The 23,066-nt window shown below is 33.8% G+C and overlaps 1 protein-coding gene across 8 annotated transcripts in view; it reads right to left on the bottom strand.

Annotated features, from left to right (window-relative positions):
* Nucleotides 1-920: 920 nt before the first annotated feature.
* The window catches only part of DDHD1 (DDHD domain containing 1), a 92,085-nt gene continuing 69,939 nt past the window's right edge, over nucleotides 921-23,066 (bottom strand). For 4 of the 8 annotated variants that reach the window (XM_004449325.3, XM_004449327.4, XM_012518652.3 and 1 more), the window contains 7 exons: nucleotides 18,416-18,678; nucleotides 17,004-17,079; nucleotides 11,942-12,091; nucleotides 9,810-10,062; nucleotides 8,602-8,793; nucleotides 6,020-6,103; nucleotides 921-3,586 (listed from right to left, as the gene is read on the bottom strand). In XM_004449325.3, the coding sequence (XP_004449382.1) occupies nucleotides 3,405-3,586; nucleotides 6,020-6,103; nucleotides 8,602-8,793; nucleotides 9,810-10,062; nucleotides 11,942-12,091; nucleotides 17,004-17,079; nucleotides 18,416-18,678 (1,200 nt within the window). In that variant the 3' untranslated portion in view covers nucleotides 921-3,404. The remainder of the gene's footprint in view (nucleotides 3,587-6,019; nucleotides 6,104-8,601; nucleotides 8,794-9,809; nucleotides 10,063-11,941; nucleotides 12,092-17,003; nucleotides 17,080-18,415; nucleotides 18,679-23,066) is intronic. The other 4 variants (XM_004449330.3, XM_004449326.3, XM_004449329.3 and 1 more) reach the window with 1 other exon arrangement.

Here is a 23,066-nt window from a genome sequence, read left to right as displayed (position 1 = left end):
TCACAGTGGCCAACCATCTAACACAGTTTTGTCAAATTCTAGTTTCCTTTTTTCAATATATGATTGCTATAACCTCTTTTTAGTTCTGCCTTGACCCTGATTTACCATCATCTCACTTTTCTTTAGTCCCATTTCCATGACAAGATTCAAAAACATTGTAAAGACATACCCTCAAAAGTTTTCAATTGTCAAAATGTTTAATTTATCAATAGCTGAGGAGACAGAAATGCTAACCAGTCTAGTTATTCAGAAGAAATTCAATTCAACTAGACCTTACACTAAGTATCTCTTGGTTTGGCCTGATTTTTGAAAATTTTTTTTTATTACTTTGGCCTGATCTTAAAAGGTTGAGGTGCTATCACTAGAATGAATGGCTGAACTGGCTGTGACCACTGCACTGTTGGTATCTTTTCCTTCTGTCTACTGTTTTTGGGGGAATGCAAAGTTGGGATATGGTATGTCAGATGTCTACAGACTAGGACACTTTGCCCCCAAAGAGAAAATAACAGAGAAAGAGAAACTGAGGATTAATGTTAACACATAACTATCTGAGGGCTTCTATAGAACATGTTCAGCGTATTTAAAAAAAGCTGTTTAATAGGAGAAAATAAAATAGTTAAGATTTCTAAGGGCTTATATCACATATAAAGGGTAGTTATTGTAAATCCCGTATATTTTATAATTATGTTCTAAAATACAGTAACACTGGATTATAAAGTAAGCATAATTATTGCTAAAAATAAAGTTACAAACAACAAAAGGCCTTGGCTAAGGTTAATTTTTAAGTAAAAATAAACCAAGATTTAATCTAGGACATTATTATCCATATTCAACCTTTCAGAAACTTTTAGGAACCTAATAGGATTAAAATGTAACAATATGATCAGTACTCAGGAGAATCATCAAAGAATGTACACAAATAGAGAATAAAATTTTAATGGTATAAAAAACAGAACTTTTAGGCTAATTTAGTGCTTGTTGGAATAGAGTTGCAAAATGTTACTTAGTAACTGACTTAGCTTCTATATCAAGCCGGAATTACACATACTCTGTATATTACTTGAGTATATACAAGTACATCCCATGATAACATGCAGAGACATGGTAATAAGAAGAGTACTATAAAATCAAAACCACCATCTCTAATGAAATGTATGAAAAACAAAACATCTGTCCTATAGTCTCTTTTTGAAAAGGGGGTGTTGGATGCTGTTCTTTTCAAGAATTCAAATAAATTCCCAGTGGTTAAATTGGACTTTTTCTCAATATGAAAAAAAGGAAAGAGATATATTCTTATGACTATGGGAACATACTTTTAACTCAAGATACAAAATTAAAATGTTTGACAGATTTCCACTCTTCTCAGATAAAAAGGGCTCTTCACATGCCGGTGGTTAAGAATGAATCCCTTAAAGCGTTTAGGTATTTGTGTATCATACTACCCACATTAACATATGCTCAAGGACCTTTAGTGATGCAAGCATATGACATGCTTGATTTTCCTGAGAGCTAAATTAGATTTATGAAATAAATAGGCTATGAAAATGACCTGAGTTTATAGGAATCTCTAAATATGAAAGAGATTGCTTCAACTTTGCTAAGATCTCATTAAAAGCCTTTTATAGCAGGGGTTTCTTAGTGAATCATGTACTTGGCCATGGAAACTTCGTTTTTTTTAAATATTAAAAAGAAGAGCTTTATGTTGTACAAGTTCAATGAAAGGCCAAAATAGACAAGAGTACTGATGGTGCTGAGTAAAACCTACTAGTAAGTTTTTATAATAAAGAAGAGTAGGTGAGATGTACAACTGACCAACTTTGCTCCCAGTTTGACAATGACTACTGGCTAAGAAAATTCTTGCAAGCTAAGCAAAGAGAGCACCTTAAGTGGAACTTAGCGGAAGCCACTCAGACATGAGGGTTGGCTGTGGCAGAGATGGCTTACTAATCCCTTCTATCTCCACCTATATGTGATAGCCCAAGAAAGTATAAGACAAGTAGGGTCAAATATTGGCTTCATGGCCATTTCTCCAAACTATGGATTTACAACTTCTACTATTATTATTGTTTGCAAACTACTAAGAGGTCCAGATGAATTATTAGCCACTGAACAGCATATAAAAGAATATGGCCTGGCTTTAATCTGTACTCTTCTGATCTGCTATGTAATCTAATTCAAGGCACTTTAAATGTTTTTGTGCCTAAGTGTGTAGCAACATGTAACATGAAAATAACACTATTACTTACCTCAAAGATGGTTGAATGTACACTTTTTAAAGCACTTTGAGCTCCTCAGATGAAAAGCACTGTGGAAACTATTACAGCTGAGGAAAACCCTTCTGGTGCCTCAGAATCCTGATCTATTGTGCCTTATGCCTCAATCATGTTTTCCTAGACACTTTAAAATTTGTTAGTGGCACTCCATCCTTTCATTTATGTTGTTTGGCACACAAATGTTTATTCATTTAAAATAGTTGTCATATTCTGTACTTCAAAGATGTTTACTAATTTTTCAAAAAAGTTAATGAAATGTACCCTTTTATGGAGTACTCTACGTCAAGTTAGAAAACTAGCTTTCTCTAAGGTATATGTAATATAATAAAAAGTTCTTTTTTTCCTTGAAAATAACTGAACTGGTGTTATTTGTCTGAAACAACAAGTTTTTAATGAAAAAAATACTGAAGTATCCCACAGTGTCTGTATATTCATCTGAAGAGTACAAAGATGGAGTTCTGAGAAAAAGGGTCTTAATGCTATAGGAAACAAACATGGCTCTTAAATTATGCTCAAAGGAAACAGTAAAAAAAAAAAAGTAACATTTCATACAATGAAATAAAGCAATTAGAGGTAATAAAATTTTAAATACAGTAGTTTAAATATTGTTTCTTTTTTAGCATGTTTTTCTAAACGTTAAATTCAAAACATTTTACATCTGTTATACTGCTCTTTCAATGGAATTGTGAGATGAAGTTTTCATAGAAACTAAAACGATGTTACCATCTCATAATCTTTATATAGAATAACCTGGACCTTGACCATTTTACTTTTATAACATATTTTGGTTAATACATTAAATTCGACTCATTAATATGCCTTTATATTTGGAAAAAATTTTTAGATCGTGCTTTATAACTTTAACATGCAGTTCACCCAAACTTTCCTCACTTCTAGTCTTTCTTGCTTGATGCTCTACAAGGGCTTCTGTAAGATTCATAACCAAAATGATAAAAACAGCAAATAACTTCTTTAGGACTGAAAAAAGTTTTGTTTTTTAAATAAAGTAAAGTGCTTTCAAATTCAGGTATTTCTTGCCGTAATCAAACCAAAATGTACTTAAACCTGAAATCTCCATGTCTTGACATATCTAGCTTAAAAAAAAAAATCAGTTTTGGGCCAATCAATTGTTCAGATTGGATCTAAACTAGGTTTTGCATCATTACTGTGCTCATACTTGTACATGAAGGTTAAAAGAAAGAGGGCAACATCCAAGGATGACCAATAGGCAGTATGAGATGTGACAGCTGACCAATAGCGGCTCTCCACAAGACCTTCTCTGAGTTCGAAGTCAATCCTGTGATCCAATTCCACTAAAAAGAAAAGGAGTTAAACAAATGAATAAGAATTATAATAAGATGTGTTCTATATAGACCTACTAAGTTAAGGGTAAAAACTTAACTAATAAAATTGATTTGCCTAGTTCCTTTTTTTTTTTTCCACTGGGCCAAGTCCGCTTCCCGGCCTTTTTTTTTTTTTTAAAGTAACTTTCCACTCTAATCTTATGGGAGAAATCACTTGAAAAACCTTCAGCAGCTCAAGATTCTATTTCTGGTGGAGACTTTTCCCTTGTATGCTCAGATCAATATAGAATAATAGAGAAGGAAAATGAAAAATTCACTTGCTTGCAACATGGTGTCGTATAGTATATTTGGAGTCAAGAGACTGGGTTTAAATCCTGGCTTTACCATTTAACCCTTGTGCCTAATCTGTGCAGACACCCTTCCTTGCAGTATTATAGACAGAGCCTGCATGCGATAATGCCCATGGTGGTGCAACAGATTACTCAGTGGCTCCCTAATTAATGAGACCCTATATATCAACTGGCTTTGTTGGGGCTATGTTAGAAAATAGCCAATAGAATGTTTTCTTCTCCCCTAGGCTGAATTCCTCATCAGAAGCAGCTACCAAATACCCTACTCTCCACTGCATCAACAGTGCCTAACACTGCACTTAGGACATGTAAGTGCTCATGAAATGAGTGTTTAATAAAAGAATCTACTGGGTGGCTGGGGAAGTTAAATGGGGAGCAACAGTAGTTATTCTTAGGAGGAAGGACTTTGTTTATAATACTGAGTTCTCAATTCAGTGAATCAATCAAGTCTTTTCTAAAACTCAGCAAATCCTTGCAATTCCTGTTAAAAGAAAAATCACCTTAACAAATCAAGGCTATAAGAGAGTTTCAAAGGATTCACTTAATAATCCTTAGAGGTAAATCACTTAGAAAAAAGATCTTTTGCTCATTAGGAACTCCTTTAAAATTATCAATGGGCCATCTAGTATTTTGAAGGATCTATTTTAAAAAAGAAATAAAACAAAAACACCCAAATCACTACCACTCACACTTTAAAGTCTGTTCTTTATTCAGAATGTCAAGGGATGTTAAAGTAAAGCTGGCAAAATTAAGGAATTAGAGAAAAAGTTGGGTTTTGCTTCACACTGTGGAATTTGGTAATGCCACACGAAGAAGTCACAATATGACCTTAGGGAATCATATCATATATATGCTTAGCTAATGTTATGAAATAAGTACTTTGTGACAGTGCCATCTGGTCATTTAAAAATACTTATACATTTGTTATTTTTCTATTCAATTATGCTTTTCTGAGAAGGAATGTCCACTGATCTATCTATACATTTTCAGAGAAAAGATGTATACAATTAGGCTAATAAAACACTTTTAAAAGACATTGAAATAGGCTTTCACAAAGTTTTTTTAGCTGTATTTTTTCCCCTCATTTTAACTACAGTCAGTGGATCCACAAATCAAAGAGTTTAAATCCATACGTGGGTCTGTGTAGTAATGTCCCAATCTTTGATATCTTTTGCATTCCTCGGAATGCATGTGTTATATTTCTAAGTACATTCAGCATAACAGATGGGAAGATGAAAAAGAGGAAACTGGAATTCTCAAGAATGATGAAGAAGAGTCAAGGTGAGATTAGTTATAAAGGGAAAAGGAGAAATAAGAGGAAAAACAGAAGAGATGGAAACATAAAGCATTAATACTGCTGAAGACCACCAAAGTTATCTCCAAGAATTCACTTTCACCTGCCACTGCATAATGTCTTCTTTGTCCAACAGTCTTGGGTTGAATTACTCTGATAACTAGGAATGATTAAATTCCTTCTGTGGAAAAAAAAAAATTCCTTCTGTGGTGGAGTGGGCATGGCTCAAGCAGTTGAGCGCTTGCTTCCCATATGGGAGGTCCTGGGTTTGGTTCCCAGTGCCTCCTAAAAGCAAGGAAAAACAAGGAAACAAACAAAAAAAAACAACTCAGGGGAGCTGATGTGGCTCAGTGGTTGAGTACCATCTTCCCACATATAAAGTCTTGGATTCAATCCCTGGCCCCAGTACCTCAAAAAAAAAAAAAAAAAAGTTTCTTCTATGAAACCCTTTTATGTCTATGTATATTACATGAAAACAAAAGTGAACCTCTTGGAAGCCTTTACGAAAACAGAGAAGAAAATGGCCTAATGCTTTGCTCTTTTCTCTAAAAGTCTCCTTATTTGTAGGAGCGTATAGGAATATCATATATTTTAGTATATTAAGTGGCTAATTAATACTCAGGTTCAGAAAGACTACTGTTAAAGATTAGAAAACAGGAAGAAGATATACATAAAATAATTTGTAATGGTAACATCTAAGCTGATCTCACAGAAGAACTGAGTTTTGAATGAGTAGAAGAACTCTTAAGTAGATCATTTTCACAGTATTTTGAATGTTATTCCTGACATATACCATACCGAGGCTATTATCTTTATTCTGCATTACATTTTCTGGAAAAAGAAGTTGTGGGAGATAAAAGAACGATTCTTGAAGTCTGAAATCTGTGAAAAAAAAACATAAGATGCTGTAAAGGTTGGTGGATGGTTAAAATGGCCTCCAATGATGCAGGGCCAAGTTAGAATACTCCCAAATAAATGGATTAAATATAACACGTAAAAAAGTACACACTTTGGTTTTTGTGAAGAGCTCTTTCATGGAAGATGTTAGCATACAGAACTTTGAAATATGCCATAATTTGTAAATACCCAGAAATCTCCCAACTTTATAGATCATTTATGTTCAAAATTAGAGGCAAAACAATGCTAAAAGAAACAGATCTTTTCTTTTCATTAAAAGTTATAAACACAGGAGGCCACAAGAAATGAAACAGTAAAACCACTAAAAATACATCTAGCCTTTTCAAAAGAAATGAATAGCGTAAAATGCTTCAACTTGATGACAATAAGGTGAATCTCAACTGACAACCCTGACTGTGAATTCAATCTGTGCCCATTTTACTCTCAAACAGTGAGAGAATCAAAATCAGGAGCTTTAGAATAAAGGTTATCCAAAAGAATGGAGACAATCATTTTGAGTAGAAGAAAGAAAAGAAAGCCAGAATCACCTAATCACAATGACCAAATTCCAGAAAGAAGACTTAAGGAAGAAAAGTTTCATGATTTGCAGGGTGTAGTTAAAATGGCAACAACGACATAAGAAATTTGTCTATATCAGGATTACACAGAAGAGAATATTACTGAAGTAAAAAAATTAGTAAGGCAAACCTTAAGGATTTGATTTAAAAGACAGAATTCTACTGTAGCAGTCCAATTTTAATAGTTACGTCTATGTCTAGAGATGGATATATATAACTAAGACTCATGATTAGCTCATATTTAGTTGAGTCTATAATTGACAAGGACTTTATCATTAGGACCAGTAAAGAATTTAGAAAGAAAAATGACAGAAAATATATTTTGTTAAGCTAGCAAAATATAATGATGCAATACACCAAAGTACCTCTATTGACTGATGTGCTAGAAGAAGAAATTGGTGGATTCTCTATTATCATTTTGACATTACAATGTTAGTTAATATTTAGCTGTTTTCTACTCTCTGATATGCTATATATATGTCTTCATTGCATTTTCTCTGGGGCTCAAATCCCATCCTGCTTGCCTTGCTCCCTCATTCATCCTAATGTTTACGAGCATCACTGCTGAACATTATTAGCATTATAAGGATTTGTGACTTATCTAACAAAATCCTTTGAAATTAATTTTCTTCAGAAGTTTAGAGTTTTCTTTTGATATGCCTATCACAAAAGAATTTTGTATCTTCACAATCACATTTATGATATTAAGTAGAAATGAGAGCTTAAGTTAGTAGTGGAAGAGTTAGCACTGGTATAACATAAGAAAACTAAAATATGAATTATTTACATGTAAAGATTTTCTACATGGTATTTAAAAGACTTGTAATTATAAAAGTTCTAGTACTTAGAATATGACACAGATAGAATTAAGTTTAAAATGCTGTTGGCCCAACAGGAATGTCCAACCCTATAAATAATTTACCCTAGAGTGAGGATGACTGTAGAGTAAAGTTCAGCTTCTTCTACAACTGAATAGTACTTACTTCCTTTGTAAGTAAGTTTTGTGGGTGGCAATGAATGCTGGTCATTTTAAAATTTAGAGTAGCAGACACAATAAAAAAGCAAGGGTACACATATCTGAAACAAAATTTGTTCTAATATTTTTAGGAGAAGTCAGCAAAGTTTCCCTCTGGTTATAGTAACAGAAAGGAACTAGCTAGTTTCTGAATCTACATTTCTTATCTAAATCAATGGAAAAATAAAACATGACTTAGTCTTAAATTTCACTTGATATTTAAATACGTACTAAATGTACTAGTATTGCATTAACTACTCAAGATTTAAAATTTTATAAGCTCACTGGAAAAAAAATAAAGCTCCATTCTAATGCTAAGTCTAATATAACTACAAAGACCTCAGCCCTATCCATTCATTCACTAAACATTTGTTAAGTACCTACTTAATACTAGGTAGCTGAAATAGGATTAGAAGCCAAACAGGGAATCCAATAACATTCCTAAGTTTTGAAGATCTTATAATAGGTTGGATGAAGCATTAGGAGCAGGATGGTTTTGACACAGCAGTTTAAAAAAAGCCTCAAGACTAAATACAGTGTAGATTTGAAGGAATTGTGTGGTTGTCAGAATTTTTAAGATTAAGAAGACCATAGTTTTAAAAATCTACTTTATAAAAATCAGAAGTGCTTACCACAAAGAGACCTGGTTTATGCTTGATATATAAGATTTTGATGCCACAAGACCCTGATTAATGTTCTTTACTATTAAATCACCAATGCAGAATAAAATTGAATTTCCCTGGAAATTATTCTTAAAAACGAGAGCAGAACAAAAAGAATTTTTTCTTTAAAAGCTTAATGTATGCTTTAGATTCTGGAGTTTGACTGTTAGTATCTTAATCTTTCCTGCCTTCTAGTATAAATTTAAAGAAAGAATATTATGAACTAACATGCAGAATCAAGAAAGCCAGAACTGCTGTGTGGAAGAGTCTGTGTTGCCACAGTGGTAGGAGGAGGAGAGGCAACTGGCTTCTTCTCATCTTCTATTAAGTCTTTTGATGTCTCAGATGGATGTGATGTAGATGAACGTCCAAATCTTGAGAATAACATTCCTCCAAGTCCTTTTCCAATGCTAGCAGCTCCTGTATTTGGCAAAGCAGGGCAGTCATTCTGTTGAATTATACCACATACCAAGCTAAAGAGCACCACCTGTAACCACAGTCAACTGGCAGAAGGAACCAAGCACAAGTCATGGTTTTCCAGGGTGGGAACATAAACCTTAAGAAAACCACAATTTATGTTGTAAATTTCTAAATAAAAATGGTGTCAAATAGAATAAAAGCTGTACAAACTCTAGGAATATAGGTTACAAACAAAGGAATAATGATTCTATTTTATTCAAGTGATCATAGTTTATTAAAATATTTGGCAAGAATAAAAGCTTTAATAAAAGAACCGTGGCATTGGTATGGATATATATTTACTATTGATATACTACCAAAATTAAGTAGATATGGCATAAAAAAAATGTGAGTATGAAAAAATGAAATATCCAATGAGTCTAGCAGATTAATTCTACTTATAGTGCCATCTTGTGTCTATTTATATTAAGGCAACTTGCAACCAAAAGCAATGGACAAATCCAAATGGCATGTAACTGAGCTCCATTAATACACAATATATTATGCTGGTACTGGAAATCATTCAGAGAAAAATTATATATCCTCGCTGCCCCCAGGGAAGTACAGTTTGAGAGGATTTCAGAAAATAAATCAGAGAACTGGTTGGGAAAGCCACCCTTAGAATTCAAGTAATCCTTTTCTCAGAAATAGAACATTAAAAACCATGTAATTTGTCCAAGGTCCTACATTCACTAGTAGGGCCAAGGTTAAATTGAGGGACTTGATTCTCAGAAAAATGTTTTTCATGTCTATTCAGCTATCTCATATTCTGAAACTATAGGAGCTGATCAAAGTAGAGTACTTTAGGCTTTCAGTCTTCAAATATAAACTGTAAGAGGGTAGTTAATTCTAGACTCTGGTGTTATCAGGTATAAGTTTTGTAATATATATAGTATTCCCAAGTTCCCAAAAGTTACTGCCCCATTCAAAAAGTGCCTATATCTACTGTTTGAATAGGAATATATAAAAGAAATTACCTAATATGCTTGCTTTGCCTATATTTGTTATAGATTCCCCGTAGTGTCGGCGAGATAAGACGGGTGAGGTCACTGGGCTTGGTATGGTTGGAATGCCTTCATTTTCTGAAACTGAGGTAGGTTCTTTTGCTGGGTTGAGAAAGCTTGGCTTCATGTGCTCATAAGGTAGAGGATTTGAAGTATTATACCAGTGGATTTGGACAGGTGAAATGTTGCTGTAATGTTTCAGTATTAATGGTTCTAATCTGTAAGCCTTGATTAAAAAAAAATTCAAAGAAATACATCATTAAGTCAAAATGCTTGGATTTTAGCAAACTGTTCTTATTCTGCAGCATACTCTATAGACCTTAGAGAAGGAATTAAAAGACAAATTGGTATTTGAAACATGTATTCCTATTAAAATATGTGATTGATCTAATTACATATCCTTAGTGATGAGATTATGAAAAAACAACAAAAATTATAGTTAGTCTAGGCTAATAGTACCTAGTGATTAATTTCTCTAAGAATAAGATGAATTTTTATTATGTTCTGATCTCATCTAACAATTAATGTTAGTCACATACAAAACTGAAGTAGATGGTAAATTGGAACACAGAAAATAATATCAACTTTAAATATCTTAGAAGTTCTTATTAAACTCTATTTAGTACACAAGAAATTTTTCAAACAGATTAATAGCACAAATTAGATGCCGATATAAGACCATTTGTCTAATATGAAGTAGGGATGATGTAGCAGAAACAGCAGTGGACTTGATCAGAACCCCCTGAATTCATATTCTGACTCTTATCACTATTCACTAATATGATGCTTGTCAAGTCACAAGGTTTCAAAGTCTCATTTTCTTGATCTGTAGAAAGGAGATAGCACTTCTTACTAAACAAGGACATCAGAAAGAATAGGTAATGTTTGCAAAAATTGCATAGCACAGTTCTGACATTAAAAAAGCATTATTAAAAAATAAATACTAAAATGAGTCTGGAACCCTCTTTTACAATATAACAAAGTTTCAGGTATACACAGGACAGAGTATACAGAACAGGATATACACTAAAAGCTCAGAGCTTACCTATTAACTCAAGCTCACCTTTGAGTTATGAAAGAATGAGTTAAAATGAAATATGCCATAATAAAATGTTCACCCTCTAGCTGGTGTGTTCATATATATTTACCTGAATCCTTTATAAGGATTACCTATCAAACCTATGAGGTAATAGATTATCACCTGCATTATACAGATAAGAAAGTTTCAGAAGAGATTTGGCCAAGATCATGCAGTCTGTATTTGACTCTGAATTCAGTGAAGATTATTCCTTAAATATAGCAATTTTGATTCTTTAATATATGGGACATTTTCTAAAATTTCAGTGTTTATTCAGTATTATGTTTTACTTAGTACTGCTAAAGAAGTTTTAAAAGACTTCATACAGTTATATAAAAGTACTTTTCATAGAATCAATGCTGTTTAAAATATTTTGTTTTAATATTTACTTTTTACCCAGCCCTGTCCCCAAAAGGATTTAAGGGAGCATTTTCTTTATCTAACAATCTTATCTGGCATTAAACTTTTTACCTGAATGCAAAATCCTTGGAGTACTCACATTAAAAAGGATTACAGCACAAGCATAAGAGAAAATATAAAAATCCAAAATTTTACAATTCCACTACACTAACATAAAGAGTCTCACTTTTTCATGTTTAACATGTTTGAATACTTTAACTTCAACGAGGATTAACCAAACATATTTCAATATTGTAGCATGCTTTACAGAATAAGTACTTAAAATGAGATTTTCAAAATTTTATGTTTGCTATGTTACCAGTATCATAACTGGTTAAGGTCTGAAAGTCCAGAAGAATCCTATCTTTCATATTAATTTTCAAAGGATATTTTTACATTATGCTGTTATATTATAAACACAACATAAATAGATGGTCTCTAATATATTTTATTTCATGAGTCCTAAATTAACCAAAACAATAATGTTTTGAGAATATGAACTTTTTACAAATAAATTAGATGACTAAACTCTTTTCATTAATCCAGTGGTATCTTTCAAGGTTTCTTACAGATTTTCTTTCAGGAACAATTTAATATTGAGCAAAAAACATCTATATGTGTAACTCACCACTGGATCTGTTGGATGAAAAATATTTAGTAACCGGTTACAAATCTCTCTGGGCAAAATATGGTCTTGACTTCCAGTGTTTCCTGGGCGGATGCCACGCAGTGCCAAGAAAACAGCTAGTGGGGATCCCATACAGAAGAAATTCTCAACCTAAAATGATAAAGTAATCCTAAGTTTAAAAAATGGTGAAATTTTATTTTTTCAATAGAATTTGGCACAATATAATAGTAAAATACAAATTATTATCTTTTTTAAATGAGCTTTGTCTAGATCAGAGATTCTTAACCAGGGTTTGGAAAGATTTCAGGGAGTCTGTGAGCTTGAAGTGAAAAAAACCAACTTAATATCTTTATTTTCTCTGACCTCAGATGCTGAATGTCATAAAACTATCTGCTGTGATATTCAGAGAAGGGGTCTGTGGTTTTCACCTGACTGGTAAGGGAGTCCATGGAACAAAACAGGTTAGGAACCCCTGGTCTAGATGGTTTTTCTGCATTGTTAACTATATGCCACTATTAATCATTCCAGAACAATCTATTTCCAGGAGCAACTTAATTCATTATCTTTACATCTAATATATACTGTAAAGAATGAGAAGAGAAGGAGAAGGAAGATCATGCCATTATGTGAGAGTGCTCCTATATAAACTGTTCAAAGATTTATTAAGTTACTATTTTCTGTGAAGTAATATGCTGGCTGCTGTGTAAGACAGAAGAACTTGTAAGAGATTCCCTGCACTTAAGGAGTTTATGATCCAGTGGAGAAGGCAGAATAAAACAAATACATAATAGAGGGAAGGAGTGCTATAAAGAGTGGAGAAAGGAATAATTAATTCCAACTCTGAGTAGCAATTGCTACTCTCGGGTTGGGACATTGGGGCTGGAAAGAAGGACATTCCAGACTGATAGAAATGCATGGACTAAGTAGCAGAGGCAGGAAAGAACTTGGCTTAATATAGAGAACATACATAGTGTGGTATGGCTGAAAAAGCATTGGATGTAGGAAGATACAGCTAGGAATGAGAACGTCTTTGATTAAGAAAGTTGGATTGTATTTTATAGATTGTGAAGGAGAACTGGATTTGACCCATGTTTCGGGATCTTAAACCTGTATAGTATACAGATGACTTGAGAGACTGGTGACTTGAAGAAATTTTACAAAGCTATTTAAGAATTTAGGTAAAAGATAATCTGAAATAGGGCAGGGCAAATTGTTCCAGTCAGAAATGCAAATGTGAGGTGATAGAATGGAATTAACATGATTTGAATGGAGATGGGGATGAGGAATGAGACAATTGACAAGATTTGGGTCTGACTGATTAGAAGGATAATAGTTCCATTCACTGTAACAGAAAATTCTAGGTAAATTCTGTTTCTGGTTTTAAGTTTGAGGTATCTGTTATGTATCTAATATGTAACTGAAAATTTAGGTCCAGAGATACAGAATTGGTTGTGCCATCATCCCAGTCTATATGTCACTGTTATAGAAGACACATGTGAAGCCAAGAGAATGGATGAGATTACCCAGAAAGTAGAAAAAGTAAGGGGTAGGCTATAGATAGAACTATGAGGAATGCCTCTTCATTTAATGAGCAGGTGAAGGTTATGGACTCTGAAAGGTAGAGAGAAAGGAAGAGAGAGAACCAGGATAAGAGAGTTTCATGGAAGCCAAGGTAAGAAAGGGTGTCAAGAAAAACAGGGTGTGGGAAACGGACTTGGCCCAGTGGTTAGGGCGTCCGTCTACCACATGGGAGGTCCACGGTTCAAACCCCGGGCCTCCTTGACCCGTGTGGAGCTGGCCCATGCGCAGTGCTGATGCGCGCAAGGAGTGCCGCCCCACGCAGGGGTGTCCCCCGCGTAGGGGTGTCTCCCGTGTAGGGGAGCCCCATGCGCAAGGAGTGCACCCGTAAGGAGAGCCGCCCAGCGCGAAAGAAAGTGCAGCCTGCCCAGGAATGGTGCCACCCACACTTCCCGTGCAGCTGACGACAACAGAAGCGGACAAAGAAACAAGACGCAGCAAATAGACACAGAGAACAGACAACCGGGGGAGGGGGGGATTAAATAAATAAATAAATCTTTAAAAAAAAAAAAAAAAGAAAAAGAAAAACAGGGTGGTTACCAGCACTGCATTACATACAGAACTTAACACCTTTCCCACATAAACCCATCCTACCTGTTATATGTCTGGTCTTGATGAGCCAGGTATCTCAAATTCATCCTTCCCTCTCACTCCCCAAAACCGTTAAGTCACTCTAACAGAGTCTAACTTGAACATTTCAACTCAATATCTTTCACCTTTACTTTATTGTAAAGGTGTCTCTGTGTCTAATTGCATACACTTTAAAAATTTGTTTTTTGAGGCACTGTGTGGCTGGAGATTGAACAAGGGACTTTGTATGTGGGAAGCTGGCCTTGACCACTGAGTCACATTGGTTTCCCTGAGTTGGTTTTTTCATCTGTTTTACTTGTTGTTCCATTTTGTTTTTTCAGGAGGCACTGAGAAGTCCATAGAATCAACGACTTTCCTTTATGATAGGACTGCAGTATGATAGACAAACACACAAAAACTATTCTATCTCAGAAAAGAGTAATGATTGCTTTAGTGAGATCTACATTTGGAGAATTTTAAAAGTAAAGTGTGTTAAACACTTAGTTTCATTCAGAAATGAGTAAACAGATGAGTTCAGATATGTTAAATGGTTTAGCTAATTTTACATATATAGTTCGTGGCAAAGCCTCATGATCAGAATCCTCAGATTCCACTCTCCAGATCAGCATTTTTTAATTTTTTAATTTTTAAGTTCAATGGTCAATTGTGACATATCTAATACCTGTAATTCTGAAAGCTAACCCAACTGCTGGTTAACAGGCATGGAAAGATTTCTATTCCCTGTAGAATCCTGGAGTCCTAAATATTAATTTGTCAATTCATCAGATATTCCTTTTAACTTGCAAATTTCAAAATGTTTTTTCTCTATTAGTAATTAAATATAATTAAAACAGCACATTAGGCATTAGAGGATAACTAACAGAAGGATATACAGGGAAGCAGATTTGGCCCAATGGATAGGGCATCCGCCTACCACATGGGAGGTCCAAGGTTCAAACCCAGGGCCTCCTTGACCCATGTGGAGCTGGCCCATGGGCAGTGTTGATGCGCGCAAGGAGTGCCGTGCCACACAGGGGTGTCCCCTGCATAGGGGAGCCCCACGCACAAGGAGTGCACCCTGTAAAGAGAGCCGCCCAGCATGAAAAAAGTGCAGCCTACCCAGGAATGGTGCCACACATACCGAGAGCTGATGACGAGATAAAAAGAGACACAGATTCTGGGTGCCACTGAGAAGAATAAAAGCGGACACAGAAGAATATGCAGCAAAAGGACAGAGAGCAGACAACTGGGGAGGGAAGTAGAGCAGGAGGCGGGGGGGGGGGGGGGGAAGAAGGATATACAATTATAGGACATAAGTTCTAGTAATCTGACATTGAATTTTTAGATCTCAATATACTTAACCAATCACATCCAACTCACTAGTAAGAAAAAAAAAAAGCCCAAAACATGAAATAGAAGCATTTACTTCTTCTACCAGATCAATTCTATACATTTAACCTGACAAAATAAAATACTGATAGTGTGAATGGAGCTCAAATTCCAGGTCAGGATAACTTCAAAGACCATGGCTTTTAAATGTATAGTATAATTTTACATTATACATTTTGAAAGTATATGGTGTAAGTGAAAAAAAAAAGCTTTAAGTCATGGAGATAGATTCAAAAGAAAATTCTTATAAAAAAATTCATAATGCTACTTCTTAAACTGTATATTAAATTCTTGTGATAAAAGAAAGATTTCAAGAAGAGGTAATAGAGCACACTAGACATAGCAAATATTCAATAGGAAGTAAGTATTAGGAAACTTATGACCATTCTCCATCCAACATTGCCAATACGTTATTTAGCTATAAGCTGTGTTCTTTCCACCAGTCTAGTTAATGTCAATATCTTGTTGCCAGTCTTTATTCTCTTTAAGCCACTGCTTTCAACAGATCATTCTGATGCTCAAAAACCCAGAAAAGCTTTTCACTACCCATATCAAATATAATTTCCTTACTTCTAGTTACTCCTGCTCCTCCAACAGCTTCTCTGCCCTGAGTAGTCCTGTACACTGCAAAACTGGTTTGTTTGCTCTGCTCCAAACTAGCCATGTGTCTTATGCTTTTGGTATACATTTCTAATTGACTGAAATGCCAGCTTTCCATCCCTGCAGTCATTATTGACATATTTCCACTTATTTTTCTTACTACTCACAACTAGTTCTGTTAATTCTAGATACAAAATATTTTCCAGCTCTGCCTCTACTTTTCCATTTCTACTACTCCAGATTATTTGGTGTTTCTTGAAAGTACAATGACGTTACATGCCTCCATGACTTTGTTAATGCTGTTCCTTTTACACAAAATAGACTTTCTCCTTTCCTCTATCTGGCAATATCCAATTTATGAGATCAAGTACAAAAGTTATTTCTTTGTAAATCTTTCCAGACAAAATTAAAATCTCCCTCTCTTGTGCATACATCATGCTGTGTACTACTAACAGCACCAATAACAAAGTGTTAAAGTAACATACATTGGGAGCAGATGTAGCTCAAATGGCTGAGCGGCTGCTTCCCATGTACGAGGTCCTGGGTTCGATTCCCGGTACCTCCTAAAAATAAAACAAAGAAAGAAGAAAACCATCTCTCATTGGGGAATGGATGTAGCTCAGTGGTTTAGCACATGCTTCCATGCATGAGAGGTCCGGGGTTCAATCCCCAGGATTTTTTCTTTTTTTTTTTAAAGTAACACATATAGTTATATAATTCTATGTCTTCAGGGATGGGGAACTGTCTCATCTATTCTTTTTTTTGTAGAACCCAGCAACTAGAAGTGCCTCACATATATGTTCAATAAATATTCATTTGAAAGAACAATAATTAAGCTTACATTTGAATCCTAATGGCATGTTTCAAATGATGTTTGGGAAAAAAAAAATTGAGATAAATAAAAATCTCATCAGTCTTCCCTTACCTTAAATTTTAAGGCAGGTATTTGTGTCACAGATGAGGCCTTTAATCCATGTAATCGTTCTTCTATTTCTCTCAGTCTAGTAAAAAAAATATGAGACTATTTATATGCATACATTTACTATTTCATAAATATTAGAAGTTTACCAGTTCGCTAAAGTGTAAAGTAAATGATGACTCATTATCCTATCCATCAGATTAATCCCTGTTAAGAATATTAAGTAGATGTATCTGCTACACTTTCACTAATTGTTTTATAGAGTTTATACTCTTGCTCCTTAGGATACCTACTGTTAATAGTTTTGGGGGATTCTTTAGTAAAATATGAGGCAATTACTAGCAAATAGACATCTTTTAAAAACTGATACCAAATGGTTAATACCATACACACTATTTTTCTATACTTTACAATGAATCTTTATTTGATTGCCTCCTGGCCTACTCTTCGACATTTATAACAGTTGTGCTGTCCATCATAGAGATGAACTATAATTTATTTAAGCCTTCCTTGCTGATGAATATTTGGGTTGTTCCAAGTTTTCCCCCATTACAATATTCAAAATCTACTTACATTTTAATAAACAATGAAACAAAGTTAAAAAATGTATAGTTCATTTTCTAAGCCTGTTTTTAAAAAATGTTTTACTTGGTTTTATATATCTAAATTGCTGCTCTGGAACTTGCTAAACAAGACATTTTCTTTCAAAACTACCAATTATTTTGATATGAAAAAGTTTATGCATCTAACCTATAGTACTCAAAAAGATTCAAAATGAAATCCTTAGCCAACCTCTATAAGACTTAAATAAAGGGTACCTGAAAGTTAAACATTTTGTCAATTAAATTAGCCGTTTTTATATAATGGTAAACTATCAAAATGATTTTTTTTTTAAACTGTTCTTTTAGAATTGACCAGAAGAACTTGTGTTATTAAGAAAACAAAGAAGAAAGGGCATGCAACTATAGATGAGGCTAGGAATGTAGCAAAAAATTAAAAGATAGTATTAGGAAGGCCATATATGATCCAATAATTATACAATCTGCCAAAAATAACAAAAAGGTTTCTAAAATTATTTTCATAATAATAAGAAAGGTAGAAACCGATTTCTAAAGGTAAGTAAAACTACTAATTATAAATTTGTAAACATTTTCAATCAGAGTTCTATGCAACCTGGAACAAATTTTAGGTTTTACTCCCAACAAATTGTGAAGAAAAGACAGAAGGAAATAAAAGAGGATGACAAAACAATTTATTTTATGCTGTAGGAAAACACAAATAATTTGCACGAAAATACCTTCTAGCTTGATTTGGCATGCTATCTAGTAATCTCTGTATCCTGAAAAATATATTTTCCTTTATTATGAAGTTAAGTAATTTTCCATGAGAACAATTTTCATTCTTTTAAGATATTTTACCTTAGTTTGGTTATATAGAATTCATCAAGAAGATGCCGTTCTTCATAACTCATCCATTGTTCATCAGGCAACACTTCTTCCTTCTCCAGTAATTGTTCATAGAGTCGAACTGGATTCCAGCCAGTCATTATGTCATAAGTGATTACACATCCCAAGGAATGTGACACTATTGAGACTTTACCCCCTTTTTCTTCAAAGTCTGGATTCCGAGAACAGAAAAGGGAATATAATCGATTCAGCTCTTGCTGAAGGCCTTTAACTAGCTGTATGAAATAAGAAAGAATTATCATATTAGAGTTATCACTGACTGCTATAAAGTTTATTTCTATACTCAACTATATTAGGAAATTAAAGCATATATTACTGGTCAAATATACCTAGGTTATTAAAATTAACATAGATGCCCCAAAACTTTGCAGAAATTATCATTTAGTAATATAAGCAGATATTAACCACATAAGATTTTGTAATCCTTAAACCAACTATATGAGTCAGTAGTTTTCACAGATTTTTTTTTTAAGTTTAGTGGTTTTAATAATGTGGGAAGTATTTTTTTTTTCATAAAATTTGTTTCTTTGAAATTTATATTTAACAAATGCTTCTAAAATATTCCATAAAGACAGAAGAAAAAGGTCCTTTTGTTACTCAAACCCATACTGGGTGAGTTTGAGGACAACCTTCTCTCCCAAACATTGCTTACTACTACTACTTTGTTATAAATCTCTTGCTTGAAATTCAATTTCTCATTTCAGTACTTCTTAACACAGCAGCAGCTATTTGGATATACAATATATATCAACTGTGGTTTTCAATATTCAACCTTGTTATGTTTCAAGAGACAACTAGCCTCCATTAGCTTTTACTGAACATTTTTTACCTGCTGACATAAATTGAAAACCATCTGAGCACCTTATGGTTGGTGGGGTTAGGAGTGACATGGTGCTCCCTCGGTTGATATCTCAGAACTTTATAATGCAATACTGAGGTCAAATTATAGCTACTGAAATCATGAATCTTATCTGATGAAACATATTCAGCCAATGAAAGAAGAGATGGACAAGATGTGCTGGTAGCATGTAGGATAATAAGCTACCTTTCTTCTAGAGAAGAATTTAAGGTTTACTTCTACTGAACATTCTCTTCCCAGGAACAGCAAAAGAATGACAAGATTTAGTATAATGGTTTTCTAGCTTTTAGTGTGCATTAGAATTACCTGGAGGACTTCTTAAAATACAGATTGCTAGGTCACATTCTCCGTTTCTGATTCACTGGTCTGTGGTGGGGCATGAGAATTTGCATTTTTAATAAGTTCTTAGAAGACATTAAATAATAATGTTGTTGGTCTTGAGGAACATTTTGAAATAAATCTTTAGGAAAAATATATAAAGTCTTTGGGAACACATTGCTGGTCTTTAGGAATCATGGCTTTAGTGGCAAATGCACATGAAATTCTTCTAAGAAATGATTTGTATGTAAAATTCTAGATAATATAGTATGAGGAGTATGTACTACGGTAAGAAATTACATGGCTCTGTTCAAAGGGAGCTCTGTAATATAATTGCATTTGATTACCAATTAATCCTTAAAATGTTGTAATTTACCTTTTTTACAGTCTACACAAAGGGAGGTATAGAGAAGACAATGCTTAATTAAAGTAAATTCCTTTGAAAGCAAGACTTTTTAAACAGTTTATATTTTTGAAGTCTTTGCTTTTAAGACTTGTACCATGTAAACTTAGAACTACTAAAAGGTGCATGCAGTACTTAAGTATTCTAGGCAACAAGTATTCAATCTTTTCATTTTTAAAAAAACTAACATCCGGAATTAAAGGTTAAAAATAATTGGAAAAGAACACGTATCTCTACCAGTGATTAACCTATTTCACATTCAAAAATTTTAAAGGGTCTCTTACTATACCAAATCTTACATTAGCCTGGCAATTATATATGGATACCAAACCAAGGGTAAATTCCCAAGACACAGAGAGTCTGTTTGATACTAAGATACTTGATCATGGAATGGAACATTCAATGGAATATTTCTGAAGAGTTGATGATTTCATCTGTTTTGATAATTATATACTTGAATAGACATCATCTTTGTATTTTTCTTAGAATTTATCTTGATATGGTAGCATTTTCTATCTTTGCCTGTAGCTTATACGTACAGGAATCTTTATGGTCAAGGTATTATGATTTTGAGAGCAAACTTTAAGTGGCTTTGTATTATCTCACTGCTTCTATAAATCATTCACTCAGCAGCAAGACAAAAAAAAAAAAAATTCACCTCTATGCTGTAACCAAATTAGGCTTCTTCCCTCTTCTCTCTGATCCAATTATATTCTCCTAGCTAGGGCCCCTTTGTGAACAAGCATATTTATTTGGGACACATGAATCAAAATTAATAATATACCCTGTGATCTTACTTTTACCTGTGCTACAATATTATCTAATTAAATCAGACAACCTCTTTCACAGTAGCCATCTGATAATTTTTCAAAATAATTTCTAATTCATCACCACTGCTTAACAGTTAAAATTTATGAAGAAATCAACCCAAGGGGTTGAGGGGTGGTGGAGACAGCAGCTTCGAGAGTGAACCCAAAAACACAAAATATGGCTGAGGAATAAGTCCACTGTCCTTCTCTGTGCTCCATGAAATTTTAGTGAGAAAAATTAAGAAGAGTTTTAGCCAGATACACCAATAATTTTCAAATAATAATGACGATATAACTATGATCATTCTTTTTGCAATTCTTCATTTTAAAAGCCACTGAAAAGAGTTCGGTTGTATAAAAGAGACACAGTTCTATTTGGATTCTCATGTTACTTTATTTAGGATAGAAATAATGACCAAATGCTCTCTAACGATCTAGATTCCTAACCATGGCTTTCTAGTGATTATTCGTACAATCACTCATTAGAGTCCTCCTTGAACATCCTAGAATCTCAGAGTTGAAAGGGAACTAAAAGATGATCTAATTCAAATTATTCTGAAGGTAGGAGATTCCTCAGTAGTTCCCTGATACGTAGTTGCTCAGCATTTACCCAAGTGAAAATCTCCATTTTAAAATGGTAAATTACATATGTTTAGGCAGCTCTAGTTGCTATAAAGTTCATCATAGTAAATAAACCTATTCTTTTCCATATGTTCTATTCATTGATCCTTACTGTAGTTTGTAGAGCTAATAGAATAAGTGTATTTTTTTTATATACTCTGAAATATTTAGACAGATATACACAGACAGACAGACAGACACACCTAATCACAACCTGAGTATCTAGAACAAAGGACCAGTAATTGTATTGGGAACTTCATATTTATATTCATTTTATCTTTATTCTCATGACAATAAAGCTAGACATTTCTAAGAAAATGAGAAATTTCATCTAAGGTTACATAGCTAGTTAAGTGGGAGGTTCTGAATTTACATCAAATTTGACTAAAAAAGGCTCTTTCAGTTTATTAGTCTCCCTCTCCCCATACTATCCTAAAGAATATCATAGGACATTGTCTCAAATCCAGATGTACTGGGATATAGAATTTCCCTGTTCTACTACTTTTATATGCTATATATATATATAAAAAAATGAGGCTCATTTACCAGGCATGACTTACTCCTAATGAATCCATGCTGGCTGTTGATTATCACTACTTCCCTAAGGAAACATATACTAGCCTTTTAAAGAACTATTCTAGAACATTGCCCAACATCAACCTCATACAAAATGGACTTTAACTTGCAGAATCAACTTTCCTTTTTTAAAAATAAAATTTTGCCCACCTCTCACTTATTAAGCAGATGGACTCAGAGAGAATTGTTAAAAATACAAATTCCCAGGTTCTATCTCAGACCCACTGAATCAGAATTCCCAAGGGAGGGACCTGAGAAACTATTTTTTCTCCTTTCCTTTTCTTAACTTTGTATGTAGAAATAATTTCAAATATATAATATGGTACTAAATAAAAATAGTACTAAGATCACCCATATGCTGTTTACCCAGATTCATCCACTGTTCACATTTTATCTCATTTGCATTATCATTTGTTCTCTCTCTCTCTATAACATATATACCCACAATTTTGGGGGGAAACACTTGAGGATATGTTACACACTTCACAGTCCTTTACTCTAAAATATTTCAATTTACATTCCTAAGACTAGGAATATTCTTTTCCATAATCACAGAACAGTTAGCAACTTCATGCATTTATACTGATAGAATATATTCATCTAATCTACCATCCATATTCCAATTTTGTCAATTGATCTAATAATGTCATTTATGGCACTCCTCTCTGCCCCCTTCAGTACTGGATACAATCAAAGATCCGGTATTTTATTTAGCTATAAATCTCTTTAGCCTCCTTTTATCTGGAACATTTTTCACAGCTATTTTTTGTCTTTCATGATACTGATACTTTAAAAGAACACATTCCCATCCTCATATTTTAAATCAGAATTTCCTCATTTTGTGTTTGATGGTTCCTTAGGATTATCAGATCTTCATAAGTGATGCTGTGTCATTCTTAGGATATCACATCTCAAGGCATGTAATATCCATGTCCTTCACTGGGAGACCTAGTAAAAAGTATTGCCTGATTTCTCCATCATGTAATTTTTCAGTTTTCTTCTTTTTAACTAAAAATA

Source organism: Dasypus novemcinctus, chromosome 3 (genome assembly GCF_030445035.2).
Source record: "Dasypus novemcinctus isolate mDasNov1 chromosome 3, mDasNov1.1.hap2, whole genome shotgun sequence".
Classification (NCBI taxonomy): domain Eukaryota; kingdom Metazoa; phylum Chordata; class Mammalia; order Cingulata; family Dasypodidae; genus Dasypus; species Dasypus novemcinctus.
The sequence above is the reverse complement of the archived record's forward strand: the minus strand, read 5'-3'. Positions and strand labels throughout refer to the sequence as shown.